Genomic DNA, 15,652 nt, shown 5'->3' on the forward strand with positions numbered 1-15,652 from the left:
TGATTGGTTTGGTTGTTAGCAAAAAGTTTTAAATAAAACTTCACAAAGGAATTGGCTGGCAAAAATTGAATCAATATTAAATGCAATTTTGCAACAAGGCAATGTCAAGGTTGCCAATGACGATAGTGCATAGTAGGTAAATCAACATTTCCTTTTCCACCCCCTCCACCCACCCCCACCCAACTCCCTGCCCCTCCCTTCCTTTTCTGCCCTAACATTTAACCGCCCCCCTCCCCCGGCGGCGGCCGTCCCCTACCCCCCTCCGCTCCTCTAATATACCCTTTTTTTTTTTCCCCTACTACATGGCATGTCATGGCATGAGTCTATTTTCTCTCTTTCTCTCTCGCGTACACTTTCTTATGTTACTATGTTACTATGGATGGTCGTTATTGGCTTTCTAATAGCCTTTATCCTGGCCTTTGGCATTGGAGCAAATGACGTGGCCAATTCGTTTGGAACTAGTGGTGGATCTGGTGTCCTAACTATACGAAGATGCAACCAAGCAGCAGCAAGTCACAGAGCTGATCACAACAAATGTTTCTCTGCAGAAGTACAGAGAGAAAGTCCGCAGCATTCGGAATTCTGCCGGCGGTATCACCATCCAAATGGTGAAACAGGATAACGAAAGCACACAGGGGCTATGGGGATGACTGCCTGTTTCCGTGTACTCGTTTGACCACCGTCTGGTAGGCTTTGCCCCAAGGGTCTTGTTCTGCCAAATCACATAGCTCGAGGAAACATTCTCGCTTGCTATCCCTGATCGCCACCTTAAGGGCTTTCCTCCGCCTTCTGTACTCCAGACCGAGAGCCTCGAAGTTGAGCGAATGTCTAGCCCGCTGATATAGCCGTCTCGCTCGAAGACAAGCCCTTCTGGCATCAGCGATTGCCTCGTTCCACCAGCAGACTGGGGTGTGGTGGCGCGAGAATGACCCTCGCTGGGCCATGCTGGCAACACACGCTTCATCGAGTCTCGACATGATCAGGTTTGCAGCCTCTTCTGCGTTTGTGTTGGGGCACTCCGTGAGTCCTTCCAGGCTTTCAGCGAACAAAAGCGGGTTGAAAGCGTCCACCTTGAAGGATTTCCGAAGCGGTAACGTTCGCGCTGTCGGTTGCCTGTTTCTGCCTACGGAGAATGTCACAATTTCATGGTCGCTGGCAGAGTATGCCACGCCTACGCTCCAAACAGCCGAAGCAGCAATACTGTCGCTGGCGTAGGAAAGATCCACCACCGATCCTGTGCCGGCCCTTCGAAATGTGTGTTGTGTGCCGACGTTAAGCAGAGATATGCTTAAGTTGGCAAAACCTTCAAGAAGAATACGGCCACGGGCGTCAGTACGGGTGCTGCCCCACTCGGTGGCCCACGCGTTGAAATCCCCACCGATGATGAGACCTTGGCGTCCTCTTGCGTCGTTCGAGATGCTGTCTAGAATGCTTCCGAAACGCTCCAGTGACAGGCTGGGTGCAAGGTAGCAGCTGTACACCCAGTTTCTGCCGATACGCGCTCTGACAAAGCCGTCCGCAGATAGGACGTCCTGCATGACTAGCACGTTACTACCGCAGCACCAAATTGCTGCTTTGCCGCACGCTGCCTTGGCCCAGCGACCACTTTCTCCTACTCTGTAGGGCTCACTCAGTAGAGCTATATTCGCCGACAACTCACGCACAGTCTGCTGAAGCAGGTCCTGAGCCGCTATGCAGTGATTCAGGTTCAACTGCAAGAACTTCAAATGGGGCTGAGTCATTTGGCGTCTTTCTGCATCCTCTGGGCACCACTGGATGGGCACGCGCGGCTACCCGCTATGTGGTTTAAGGGGCTCAAGCCCATCTCGGCACATAAAAAACACTTGACGGCGGCCGAGCAGTCTGCAGACTTGTGACCAGGATTGCCACACCTGAAGCAGCAATTTGACCTATCTGTGTCGCTTGGGCAGTTTGCGGCGATGTGCCCAACACATAGGCAACTAAAACAGCGCGCAGGTTGCGCTTCTAGTTCCTTTATTCGGCAGCTATCCCATCCAATTCGAACTCTGCCCACCTCTAGGAGTTTTAATGCCACTGCCTCGGGAGCACAGACCACGGCTGACATCGTATTCCGGAAACTAGACCGGAAGCTTCTTACTCTAAGCGACGTCGCCTCGACTTTGGCTTGGTCAGCCAGCTTAGCCACTAGTTCCTGGGGCGTCGCTTGCTCGTCCATGCCGTGAATGGCTACAGCCTTATGGCGGGTTAAAGCTTTCACACCTGCCTCCTCGCCAAGGACTTGACTGATCGCCTCCTTAAGGGACTGGGTTGTGTCCGCTGTGCATTTCCGGAGTTCCAGAAGAAGGCCATCTTTAGCGGTGCGTCGAACTCGCATTACGTGCTCACGGACGTGATCCAGCTGCCCGTCAGTGCGCCTCGTCACGCGCTCTAAAACTTGGCTATAACTCAAGCCTTCGTTCGCCTGAATTAGTAGCGCCTCCGGGCGGGATTTCTGGAGTTTCCCACTGATTTTCGCTTTAGGCTTGCGGGAGGACCTCGAAGGGCCCACCTTTACCCATTCTTGGCTGCTTTGGGCATTTTGCTGTGCCCTAGGCTGCTCCACATCAGTCGGATGTAGCTGCTGGTGCTGCATGGCTTGTTGCTGTGATCCACTTTGACTGGATTGGCTCTGCTGATGGAGCTGTTGCTGCCCCTGCTGGTACTGCGCCGTCTGAAGCCGTGTAGACGACTTCTGTGGGTGTTGGCGATTCTTCTGTTGCGTCTTCTTCTGGTGTGGCCTCGCTTGGTGACGACCTGAGTCCTCGAATGATGACGTTGACACAGCTTATCCCGCTTAGACGGTGAATTCACCAGTTCGGTTTGCTGCTGCCTACTCACACGTTTAGGTGGAGACATGCTGCAAGTGGCACACGCCACTGGCAATTGCGAGATCGGCCCTTTGTCTTGGAGCAAGGCGATCACTGCTACGGCGTCCGCTTCATCATTAACTCGGCCGCGCGTTCTAGAGGCAATTTCCCTCGCAGCACAAGAATTTCCTCTTGCCGCAACGCTGGGAGTTATGCCGCTCCAACTCGGCGGCGACACCAACAATTGCCCCTATTGACGCAGCCCGACAATGGACAAAGAACAGTAAACAGTACTATGTATTCAATGAAACTACTATGGAACACAAATTATGGCCAGACTATACAAATTTAATTTCATTTAAATAAATAAATAAATTAATAAATATGGAGTAAAAAAAACGATATAGACAAATTTCCAAAGGTGGGAGTCGAACCTAGGAATTTTGCACCAGTGGCTAAGACTCACACCCAACGCCAAGCAGACCGTTTGCCGCCGCGCCCTCAGAACTCTGCTAGTATCCGAATGTCTGTTACGGCGAATAACAGAGACAGCCAGGAAGTATGCAGAAGAATTTATTAAGGGCAGAGCGTGGGTTACGATCAGCTGATTGAGGCGACCCAGACAGGTGCTGTTAACTCAGCTGATTAGATTTATATCTATGTGTGGCAAACCTGGCAGCAGCTGGTATTTTTTCTGCACGTGCCAAAGGAGGACACAACGCGACTAATGAGCGTGAAAAAGTCCACCTCACCAATACCACTTGAGCTGCAAATGGGCGGGCAAAGAAAAAGGCCCCCCGCTCCCCTCCGGCAGGCCCAGGAACACCGACCCAGCGACCGGGGGAAAAAAGACTGAAGATCGGAATCCCAGCAAGCAGCGACGGAGCGGCAGACCAATGGGTATACGTGAGTAGACACTTGCACTTGACACCGGCGATACCAAAAGTTCCTAAATTTCAGGAGGGAAAACGTTCAAACTTGAAAAACACAGACGAAGGCAAGTAAACGCGTCCGCACATTCCGGAACTTGATGAGCTGGGCAAGCTGCTATATGCACTGGCCAAAACCTTCACCACAAAGGAAGGTGGCAAGCCACCAACTCGGCATGTAACTGCAGGTAACAAGGATGCGATTACGAGAATGGACGAGCTCCAAAGACTGCTCTGTCAAATGCGATTGCAAACTTGCAGGCAAGCCCATAACGTGCGAAAGAGCGACGAAAATGTCCCCCGAGGCCGCCAAAGTGGTGCCTAAAAAGCCGAAACCGACTCGAAATCATCCCAATGTGGACCTGTGCCTACAAAATGGCAATAAAGTCACTCCGAAGAGGCCCCGCGAGGAACAGCCATCAACTAGAAACTCACCAATGAAGAAGAGGCGGGCTCACGATAGACCTTCGTATGCTGATACTGTGAGAGACGCGGTAGCTGACCCGTCGACCATGCCTCAGACGGCTAACAAGGCCTTGAATGGTCAACGCATCCAGCAGAAATGGCAGACTGTAGGTCAGAAAAACAAGAGACCAAGACCAGACGTCATATTTATAAACTGCGAAGATGCAACCAAGCAGCAGCAAGTCACAGAGCTGATCACAACAAATGTTTCTCTGCAGAAGTACAGAGAGAAAGTCCGCAGCATTCGGAATTCTGCCGGCGGTATCACCATCCAAATTGTGAAACAGGATAACGAAAGCACACAGGGGCTAAAGGCGGCTATACAAGATGCACTCGGCGATAGCGCAGTAGTCCGAGTTCCCAAAAAGTCGATCGTTGTAGAAATTAAGGACATTCTGGGGGCTTACACGCGAGACGATGTGCTCAAAGCAGTGTTCGCATCGCAAGACGGAGATATTCCAGCAGATGCGGCGCCAAGACTACGAAAGGCATACGGCAACACGCAGACAGCGACACAACGACTACCAGCCGAGCTGGCCGAAAAGCTACTTAGCGAGGGCACAATTCGAATCGGATGGTCAGTCTGTAGGGTGAGGATCAAGGTAGAACCACTCAGATGCTTTAAATGCTTGGAGTTCGGGCATGTAGCAAAAAACTGTGGCAGCCAATTTAACGCATCTCAACAGTGCTTCAATTGTGGCAGCACAGAGCACCATCGTGCCAGCGAATGTTGCGAAGAACCATTGTGCATCCTCTGTACCCGAGCGGGGGGGGCAAAATGTCTCACATAAAACGCTAAGCAGGATGTGTCCGGCGTTCCTGAAGGCATTAAACAAAATCAGGGATGTTTAGAGCACTGCAGCTCAACCTCAATCATTGCAGGGCCGCCCATGACTTACTGACTCAGTCAGTCAGGGAGTTACGGGTAGCGGCTGCATTGATAAGTGAGCCTTACCGCCGCATGAGTAGTGGAGGCTGGATTCAGTCGCTGGATGGAGGATCAGCAATTTGGGCATGTGAAAGTTCACCATGTCTATTGGAAAATAATCACGCAGCTGTTGGATTCGTAAGAGCAGAGATATCTGGCGTACGAATATATAGCTGTTACCTGGCCCCCAGCCTAACTGCCGATGATTATTATAGCATTCTAGATGCCCTAATTGACGACGCCAGAGGCCACGAAAAGGTGGTCATAGCAGGCGATTTTAACGCCTGGTCTGTGGATTGGGGATGCGCAAGCACAAACTGGAGGGGAAGGGCCGTTCTTGAGGCGTTAGCATCCCTCGATGTGGTTCTGCTCAACGAGGGATCGCAACACACATTCAACAGGGGTGGTGCTGCGTCGATAATTGACCTGACATTTGCCAGCAGCGGGCTGTTCAACAGTATAAAATGGAGGATCAGCAACCACTACACCGGCAGTGCCATGAAGGCATTTTGTGCGACATAGGAGCCAATAGCAACAGAGCAGCAACTACGCGCAACTCGTGCAAAGGGTACAAAGCGGAGACGCTAAACCCGCAGCTATTCGCTGAATCGCTGGTCATTAACACCACAAATGACCCGGAGACTGCAGCAGAGGCGGTGACAACTTGCCTCACAGAAGCATGCAACAGGAGTATGGCAAGACGAGGCACATATCGGCGACACCACACACCCGTGTACTGGTGGACTAACGATATCGCCGCAGCAAGAAGAGACTGCCACATAGCGCGTCGCCAATATTCTCGATCAGGAGGCAGCGATAATGCGGAAACACTGAGGCAGCAGTATAAGGCTAAGAGAAAAATACTCAAAAAAGCAATCAAAGACAGCAAGCGTACGCTGTTTCTCGAGCTTTGTGACACGGCCGACACAGATCCTTGGGGAAAGGCATATAATACGATTGTAAAAAAGCTTCACGGGCACAAGCAGCAAGCTCCGACAGATTCTGAGAAACTCGGCCGCATCGTATCCAGCCTTTTCCCTGCAGTGCATGACCCAGCAGAAAGGCAAGATCCATCGGCGACACCAGCAGAATATGAGGCAGAGATTACCGTGAGAGAGGTAATTGATGCTGCAAGGAGTATCGCAGACGACAAAGCGCCAGGCCCAGATGGTATACCAAGCCGCGCCACTAAGCTAGCGGTGTCCCTGCAGCCCGAGGCGTTCGCAGAACTCTTTAACCTATGCATGAGGTCAGGCATTTTCCCAAGCAGATGGAAAATTCAGAAACTGGTCCTTATTCCCAAGCCTGATAAGCCACCAGATGATCCCTCAGCATATAGGCCCATTTGCCTGCTCGACACCCTAGGCAAAGTGTTTGAAAGAGTCATCTGCAACAGACTGGAAGTGGCCATAAGAGAGATGGGGGACTTGGCTCCGCTTCAGTTCGGGTTTCGCAGAGCACGCTCGACTGTCGATGCCATAAAAACAGTTGTAGACATAGCGGCAAATGCAATTGAAGGCACGAGATGGAAAGGCGGAGACAAGGAGTATTGCCTGATAGTCACACTTGACGTCAAAAATGCTTTTAATTCTGCCCGCTGGAATAAAATTCTATCTGCATTGGAAGGCTTTGGAGTGCCAATGTACCTAACACGTATCATACGGGGCTATCTCAGCAACCGGACTCTCCTGTACAATACTGATGACGGGCTTAGAACGCATCACATCTCAGCCGGAGTCCCTCAGGGCTCGGTATTAGGGCCGACATTATGGAATGTAATGTATGACGGCATTCTTCGTTTGACGCTACCGGCAGGATGCACGATGGTGGGCTTCGCCGACGACATTGCACTGGTGGTAGTGGCGAAGCATCTGAGCCTGGCAGAAACTAACTGCAATGAGGCAGTGTTGATAGTCAAAAGCTGGCTGGACAGAATGGGATTGGAGCTGGCGGCGCAAAAAACGGAGGCGGTGCTAGTCAGTAGCAGGGAAAAAAGTGGAGACAGCATCAATCAAAATTGCGGATGAAACGGTTGCGTCTAAGCGAGCATTGCGCTACCTTGGTGTAATAATTGATACCAGGCTAAGTTTCAGGGAACATTTGGCGATGACTAATACAAAGGCTGCAGGCACTTGCAGGGCACTTTCACGCATCATGCTCAACTCCAGGGGCCCCAAACAATGGAGAAGGCAGCTCCTCATGACGGTTCTTAAATCCGTTATTTTATATGCCGCGCCCATATGGGCCAGAGCAGCAGCAACACCTAGCTACACCAGAGGATTGGCAGCGACATATCGATTGAGTGCCCTACGAGTCTGCTGTGCATTCAGGACGGTATCCACGGAGGCAGCATTGGTAATTGCGGGCATGCCACCAATTGATCTACTAGCCCTAGAGGATCAGGAAGTGTTCTTGGCAGTACGCAGCAACAACGCAACTAGAAGGGTCGCTCGCACAGAAGCAAGGCAGCGCACGATTCACAGATGGCAAAGGAGGTGGGATGATGCATTGAGTGGAAGATGGACTCACTCGCTAATTCCAAATATAAGAGGCTGGATAGAGAGAAAGCATGGCCAAGTGTCGTTCCCGATGACACAATTCTTAAGCGGGCACGGCTGCTTTCGCAGCTATCTGCATCGTTTTAAGATCGACGATAGTGCGCTATGCACTTGGTGCACCGAAGACATTGAGGAGGATGCTAGCCATGCACTATTTACGTGTGGCCGATTTGCGGAGCAGCGGACTCGGCTGGGAACACAGCTGGGTGCAACTATTAACGCGGGCAATCTAATTTCGATTATGCTAGAAAGCGAATCTAACTGGAGAGCATGCAGCGACTATGCGGCGTCTACGGCAGCTGAGCTTCGCAGACTAGAACGCGAGAGGGCTAGGGTAGGGTAAGTAGGGAATTTCTGTGCTTTCGATGCAATGGCCCACTGGCTAGTCCCGAAAGTAATGTTCCCTACACCCAAATGCACAAGCCACCAGCAGTAACAAACTTTCTCTTTCCTATATTCTGTCTATTTTTCTTTTCTTTTTTTTCTTACATATGTAGCCTATGTTATTACTTGTAATATTTATTGTTAAATTTCTATAACCTATTATACTGCTATACTGTATCCCACCATCTAAATAAATGAATTGCCAGCGCCGCACCATGTGCACTCGTCAGAGACATCGTGGTGGAACCTCTTCAGGTAACTCCTGAAGCACCCGTGGCCGCTCATGAGCTGAGTAAGGTAGTAGTCAACCTCACCATGCTTCCTCGACACCCATTGTGTGATGTCCGGGATTAGTGCATGGGTCCACCGTCCCTTGGGCGAGGAGTCCCACCTCTCTTGCCATCTGCGCATGGAGTGCTGCCATGCCATGAGTCGCGCCTGTCCTCTTGGTTGGGTTATGTTGCTGCCACTTGATTGCCTTGATGCTACAAACGTGGCCGACGCAATTGCCGCACATTCATCGATGGGCATCATTCCAGCGATCACCAGGGCTGCGTCATCGGATATGGTGCGGAAAGCGCTACACACCCTAATAGCACTTAGACGATGAGTTGACTCGAGGCTCCTCCTGTAGCTCCTAACCTCCACACCTTTAATCCACGAAGGAACTGCGTACAGGGCAGTGGATTTTACTACGCTCGATAGTAGCAGGCGCCGTCCTTGCTTCGGGCCACGCGTATTCAGCAATATACGGGCTAGGGACCGGGCCGACGCAGCTGCCTTGTTACTGCAGTATTCTAAGTGCTCCTTGAAGGACAATCTAGTGTCAAGCATGACACCTAGGTATTTAATGGCACGCTTGGATACCACGAGGGAGTCACCTACTCTGATTTTTGCGGTTTCGACGCGCTTCCTGCTGCTAATGAGCACCGCCTCGGTCTTTTGCGCTGCCAATTTAAGCCCTGCGGCCGATAGCCAGTGGCCAACTTTGGCTATCGCCACGCTACAACGCTCTTCGGCGACGTGAAGGTCCTTGGCCGAAACCACCAGAGCGACGTCGTCAGCAAACCCGACAAGTGTGTGTGCTGCTCGAACTCAAGGCGCAGGACTCCGTCGTACATGATGTTCCATAACAAGGGGCCCAGGACGGATCCTTGTGGAACACCAGCCGATACCCCTCTTTCTTCCATGCCATCATCCGTTAAGTATCGGATTCTCCTGTCGCGAAAGTAGCTCCGCACGCAGTTCATCAAGTAGCTTGGGATATTGAATGTTCCCAGCGCGTCCAGTATGCGATCCCACCTTGCTGAGTTAAACGCGTTCTTCACGTCGAGCGTCACCACGATACAGTATTCTTTACTGCCGCCTTTCCATCTAGAGCCGTCGATTGCCTCAGCTGCCAAGTGAACCACACGGTTTATTGCGTCGATTGTGGATCTGGCCTTTCTGAATCCGAACTGGTGCTCGGATAAGCCCCCGCCTGCTAATATCGCCGACTCCAGTCTCGAGCAAAGCATCGACTCCAGCACCTTGCCAGCTGTATCCAACAGGCAAATGGGCCTATACGAGGATGCCTCGTCTGGTGGTTTTCCGGGCTTGGGCAACAACACAAGGTTTTGTAACTTCCACCTGGTGGGAAAGACTCCTTCTCTTATGCATTTTGAGTACAGCTCCGTGAATACATGAGGGTGTATCGTTACTGCCAGTTTAAGTGCGATGTTGGGGATAGAGTCGGGACCCGGGGCTTTATTTGGCTTTTGACGCCTCACCGTCTCGATGACCTCAGCAAGCGAGCATTCTTCCACTTGAAGGTGTGTCCCCAAGGGAGACACATGCGATAACTCCGGGGCGTCGGGAAATAGGCTGCTGACGATGGAGCGTACAGTGGTTGTGTCTGATGGGGATGACGGCGTTGCCTCGTGGGCCACTTCCTGATTGAAGCGTAATTCGCAATATGGAGGTCCAGATTTCGCAGATCCAGATGACACGGAGGAGGAGGAGGCGGTGTTGGTGTTGGTGGAGGATGTGGAAGGTGGGTGGTTTACTGAGTTATTATTATTGTTGTTATTGCTACTGCTGCTGCTGTTATTGTTGTTGTTGCTAGCGGCCAATTCAGGACTGTTGTTATTATTGTTGTTGTTATTCAACGCAGATGCCGAGCCATGATGCAACTGCAGCATATCCTTGGCTATGGCAACAGTTGCTGCGTCGACGTTAACGTTAACAGCAGCACCTGCAATGCTGGTGGGTGTATTTAGTACGGTGTGTACCGTTACAATGTGATTGTTGTTGTTGTTGTTGTTGCTATTATTATTATTGTTGCTGCTGCTGCTGATGATGATGTTGTTGTTGCTGCTGTTGTTGTTGATGCTATTGCCGGTGGTTGTTGCTAGTTGTTGTTGTTGTTGTAGTGGCGGCCATTGAGAGGTAATCCCACTTGTATTCTGCTTGCCTACTCACACACACAACACACACACACACACATAAATAGAAACAGAGGGAAATATTTATAACATAAGCAACTTTTTTTTTTTAGTTTTTCATTTCAATAAACAAATTGAAATATGTAAAAATGTTCATTTTACCATCACGTTAACAAAAAAACAACACTGATTATAAACTTTTTCCAGAACATTCTAATTGTTTAAAAAGTTATGTTTATTGTTTATGTTTATGTTCATAAAGAAGCATTTTTGTATTGTTTATATCTTGGTAAGGGTATATGATGGTGTGCAATATGATTCTTTTTTATTTACACTTCTTTTTTTCAGTTTTGATTTGCCCTCAAGGTTTTTTTTTTTTTGTTTTCGTTATACGTTCATACACATACAGACACACTATAAAACATACATATGGATATGTACATTAGTAGATATTTTGCAAATACATATGGCTATGTATGTATTTGTATCCTCCCACACAGCAAACGCATTAGTTGGAGCTCTGGCAGAGCTTCGGGCAGCTGCTCTGCTTTGCTCACTAGCAATAGTTTGCCTTTGGCACCTCCCGACTCTACATACATACATATGTATGTATGTAACATATGTATGTATGGCATACATATCAACGCTTCCCATTTCGCATTTTGATATTCAGTTTTTGCCTTACTCTGTTTTGCTACCGCAGCCGCTCACACAACACACAAACACGAAATATATACGCTCGATGACAATAAAAACAGCACAAGCGAGAAAGAAAAATAATAACACAACACTACTACTATGATTACGTGAGTAAATACACATACACATTCATTCGTACATACATACATATGTATGTGTGTGTATATAATCCATATTTTTCTTTTTATTTTTTTGTTTTGCGCCAAGTGGTTGTTGGGAAGGAACAAAAACAAAGAGAAAAAAAGAGAGAGAGAGAAATGTGCGCGTGCGCTCAAGCTTTATGCGGCATTTGTTTTCCCGGGCTCAATTTCAGCTCACTTGCCGGTGTAAAAGCAACAGCTCTCTTTTTCTCACGCTCTCTGGTTGGTTTCAAAATTTTTCAAATCTAAAATTGCAAGCAAAAAGAGAGATAAAGGAAATTTCCCCGACCACAACACCGTTAAAACAAGTGGGTGGCGTTCATGGGTGAGGGTGGAGCGTGAACAAATGAGCTTGTTTGTGTTGTCTGGCTCAGAGAGCAGAGCATTGCCAGAGTTGTCACTGATTGTGAGTTAAGCGAAACACACCAAATGAAAAAGGTGCTTTTTCCGCATGTACTGAAATTGACACAAATGTACCATCATCATTGATTTCCAATAAAAATATTTAAAAAATATGATTGCATTGGCAATGGAAAAATTGCCTCTTTATTATTTACATATGTATGTATTTTGTATGTACATACATATGTTTATATGTATACATATGAACGAATGTTGTATATCGAATGTTTATCTTTGACAAATTGTATCTGATGGCAACACTGTTTTTCTCACTTGGTGTATGTGCTTTTTATTTGTTTTTTGTTTTTGTTATTTACCTAACCCCACATGGCTCCCCCCTCATTCAATCGATCGAGCTTGCATGCATAAACATGCAAAATAAAAACCAAAATAAAATTAACGAGAATAACAAAAGGCAAACATACACAGACTGATACAAACGTTATATGTATGTATTTACACATATACATATGTATAAATAAACATATAACTGCACATTTACAGCATTGTTGTTATTTGAGCCTTTTAAATGCTAAAACTAGCTATTTTGTGAATCTAATTGATTTTATGTATATTTTTTAAATGCTAAAATAAACCCACTTTTATAATTTAAATACATGTAGAATTGGAATTATTCTGGTTATTTAATTCAATATTATTTAAGGATGTGATTTCTTATTTAAACTTTTTTTATTATTTATTAACAATGTTTCTTTGTGTTAGAATACATATATTTATTAATTATTATAATGGCCTTAGCGACAAATTTGGGTGTGCGATGTGATCGAGGCGAGAGTACGATTGCGAGTGCTTTTCGATCGACGCTTCTGCTTATTTTCATGAGTGAGTCGACCAGATAGGTACGGCTGCGTGTCGTTCTGTCTCGCTCACTCGGTAAACAAACGATTGCCATGATTATGCCTGCCTGACACTTCATTTCCTACAATCGGCTGTCCTGACAAGTCATTCGACCCGAATGATCCTAGCCAAGGTTTCATGAACTCAGCCACTGTTGAGGTCTTACAAGGTCCTTCACCGTCGCCAACCTTCTCGACGTCGTATCGACCGTGCCTATTCACCCTTCGTAACTTTATATGGTCCTAAGTATTTACCTCTCAACTTTAGACCTGTCCCATACTGCGTACGTTTAATCGCCACTAACTCGTTTAAATTGTATTTTCTTTCACATTTCCTGTTTTTGTCGAACGTTCTTTTCATTTCTTGCTGTATTTCATCGATATTCTTTTGAGCCTCCGCTCTAATCTCATCACGACCACAGTCTAATTCTTCTATTAACGAATCGGTTATCAGCTTTCTCATTTTGGGATCATCAGGACTACGCATCTCTATTCCTGTCAAAATCTTAAAAGGTGTAACTCTTGTACTTCTTGGAGCAGTATTATTAATAAATTGTTGCACACGACCTACATACTTGTACCAGTTTCCCTCATTCTCTTGACTTAACTTTGAAATCATTGGAACTATTATCTTATGCATCCTTTCTACTTGGCCGTTGCCACTGGGTACACCTGTTGCTATCAGTAAATGCTGTATATCCTGTCTGTTACAATATTCCTTAAACGCATTGGACGTGAACGCTGATCCCCTGTCAGAAATTATTTTCATCGGGTTACCAAAAATTATGGCCTGCTTTTCAAGAGAACTAAGTACTTCCTCGACTCCTGTTCCACGAGTCGGATACAACCATACAAACTTAGAGAACCCATCAACAATAACAAGTATATGATTGTAACGCTTTGTTGTGACCTCCATCGGACCAACGTGATCAATGTGATATGTCATCAATGGCTGATCTCCTTTACTTATTGGCATCAAATATCCTTCCTTTTTGCCGGTCTTGGCATTAACAATAAGACATTCCACGCAACACTCAACAACACGGACTACCTTCTCTTTTAATTTTGGAATATAATACGATTTTTCTACGATATCCTGAGTCTTTCTAGCTCCAAAATGTCCTTGTTTATGTGCAATCTGTATTATTTCCTTTTCCATCTGCGAGGGAACGACAATAAGTTCTCGATTAGGGTCCTTTAACAATATTTCGTTTTCAATGTAAAAATCTTCATATCCTTTCTGTTGAACTAAGCTCCTAATCAATTTAGTCCAATCATCTGACAACTGTGCTTCCCTTAATTTATGGGTTATAGTGTCAGTTAGCAGAAAACAAGATAAACGGCTCAAGGCATCCACATGCCGCATCTTTTGAACCTGAACGATGTTCGATCTGATAATCGAAATCTTGTAGGTACATTGCCCAACGTGCTACACGCAACGGAACCTCTTTCTTTTTCATTGTCATCGTGAACGCATTACAATCTGTGACAATCTTAAATCTCAATCCTAACACATATATACGCCACTTTATTAATGCTCCAATAACTGCTAAAACCTCAAGTTCATATGAATCATACTTCTCTTCGCAAGGTTTAGTTTTCCGACTCATATATTGTACCGGATGGAATAAACCATCTTCTGAATCTTTCTGTAAAGCGCAGCTCCGAAACCGTGTTTCGAGGCATCAGTGTGAATTTCAGTCTCTAGCTTAGGATTGTATAGCTTTAAAACAAGGACCTTTGATGAATGCTAATTTCAATTGCTCAAACGCTACCGTTTGCAATTCTTTAAACTCAAACTTGTTGTCCTTTCGCAAAATGTCAGTCAAGGGCTTAGCTGTTACTGCGTATCTTTCGATAAATTTACGGAAATACGATGTTAACCTTCAAAATCGTTGAACTGACTTCTTATCATGTGGGATCGGGAATCTTGAAACGGCATCAGTCTTCTCCTTACTTGGCTTAATACTTCCATTTTCAACTATATAGCCCAAAAATTTACTTTACTCTGCAGTATCTGACATTTCTCCCAGTTTATTCTCAAACCATTTTCCGCAGCTATCTTCAACACCCTTTTAAGTTTAATTAGACCATCATTCACGCTAACACTTGGTATAATTATATCGTCCATATACACCACTGCATCTCCATTCTTTACTGATTCTCTCATTACCGCCATTATAAATCTGGTAAAAACTGCTGGAGAGTTGGAAATTCCGAATGGTACGTACAGGATTCTAGCTCCATTCTAGGTTACGAATGCAGTGTACTTCTGAGATTTTCCTCAACCAGGAACAGGGAAAAACCAACGCACTTTGAAAGTTTTTCTAATACGGTGTCCCTTTATTTGGCAGCATAGGAAAAATTATCTCGGACCCTGTTCTCCATTTAGCTTTCTGTAATCGCAGCACAGACGCTTTTTTCCCATTCTTCTTTGTTACTGGTACAACGGGTTTGACATATTCAGGTGGAACTTGATTCTTATTTTCTTCTCCTCTCTAGCCATTCTTGCTATACTATCAGCGATTTTCTGATCAGGCCTTGCTAGACGCCTTGGGATGCTGATCAGAAACTAGCCTATCTCCTTTCCTAGTACAATCTTCATTTCTATAGGAGTACTTGTATTTCTAATAGGTTTGTAACTATTAATCAACTTCTTGACTTCACTACCGATTTCTGCACTGATATGTGACAATTCACTCTTGATTTGCAATTTATTCTGTTCTGCACTGTGCATACACATACTTTCAAATTCCTCAAACAACTCAGCACAAGATTTATTCGCGTTACACAGTGATTCTTTTCTGTAGATGCTCACAAACTTTGTACCTTTCTTGGTAACAACCAAATCGACGTGTCTAATATGGTTCTACCCCCCAAAATTCCCTCATATGCCATGTCTTCATCAGGAACGATATGAAACTCGACTCTTGCATCTCAATGCCATCTATCTTGACAGTTATGCTAAAACACCGAAGATAACTACAAAGGTCATCATGACTTCCACCAATGCCTTGTAAGAGTCTTCGAATATCCAGT

General features: G+C 46.5%; 1 protein-coding gene across 1 annotated transcript; it reads right to left on the bottom strand.

Moving 5' to 3' along the window:
* Positions 1-638: 638 nt before the first annotated feature.
* On the bottom strand, positions 639-2,877 carry LOC137574931 (uncharacterized). The gene is made up of 3 exons (XM_068287365.1): positions 2,860-2,877; positions 2,027-2,782; positions 639-1,772 (listed from the first exon to the last, which is right to left on the bottom strand). The coding sequence occupies exons 1-3, from the start codon at positions 2,875-2,877 to the stop codon at positions 639-641; spliced, it is 1,908 nt and encodes a 635-aa protein (XP_068143466.1).
* Positions 2,878-15,652: the final 12,775 nt, after the last annotated feature.

Source organism: Drosophila tropicalis, unplaced genomic scaffold (assembly GCF_018151085.1).
Source record: "Drosophila tropicalis isolate 14030-0801.00 unplaced genomic scaffold, ASM1815108v1 contig_509, whole genome shotgun sequence".
In the NCBI taxonomy this organism is placed as follows: Eukaryota; Metazoa; Arthropoda; class Insecta; order Diptera; family Drosophilidae; genus Drosophila; species Drosophila tropicalis.

Bases quoted from the DNA above. Each gene is read 5' to 3' on its own strand.
- LOC137574931 (XM_068287365.1), bottom strand. The intron at 1,773-2,026 runs GTTCGAATTGGA...GTGCCCATCCAG, and splicing joins AACTCCTAGAGGTGGGCAGA to TGGTGCCCAGAGGATGCAGA.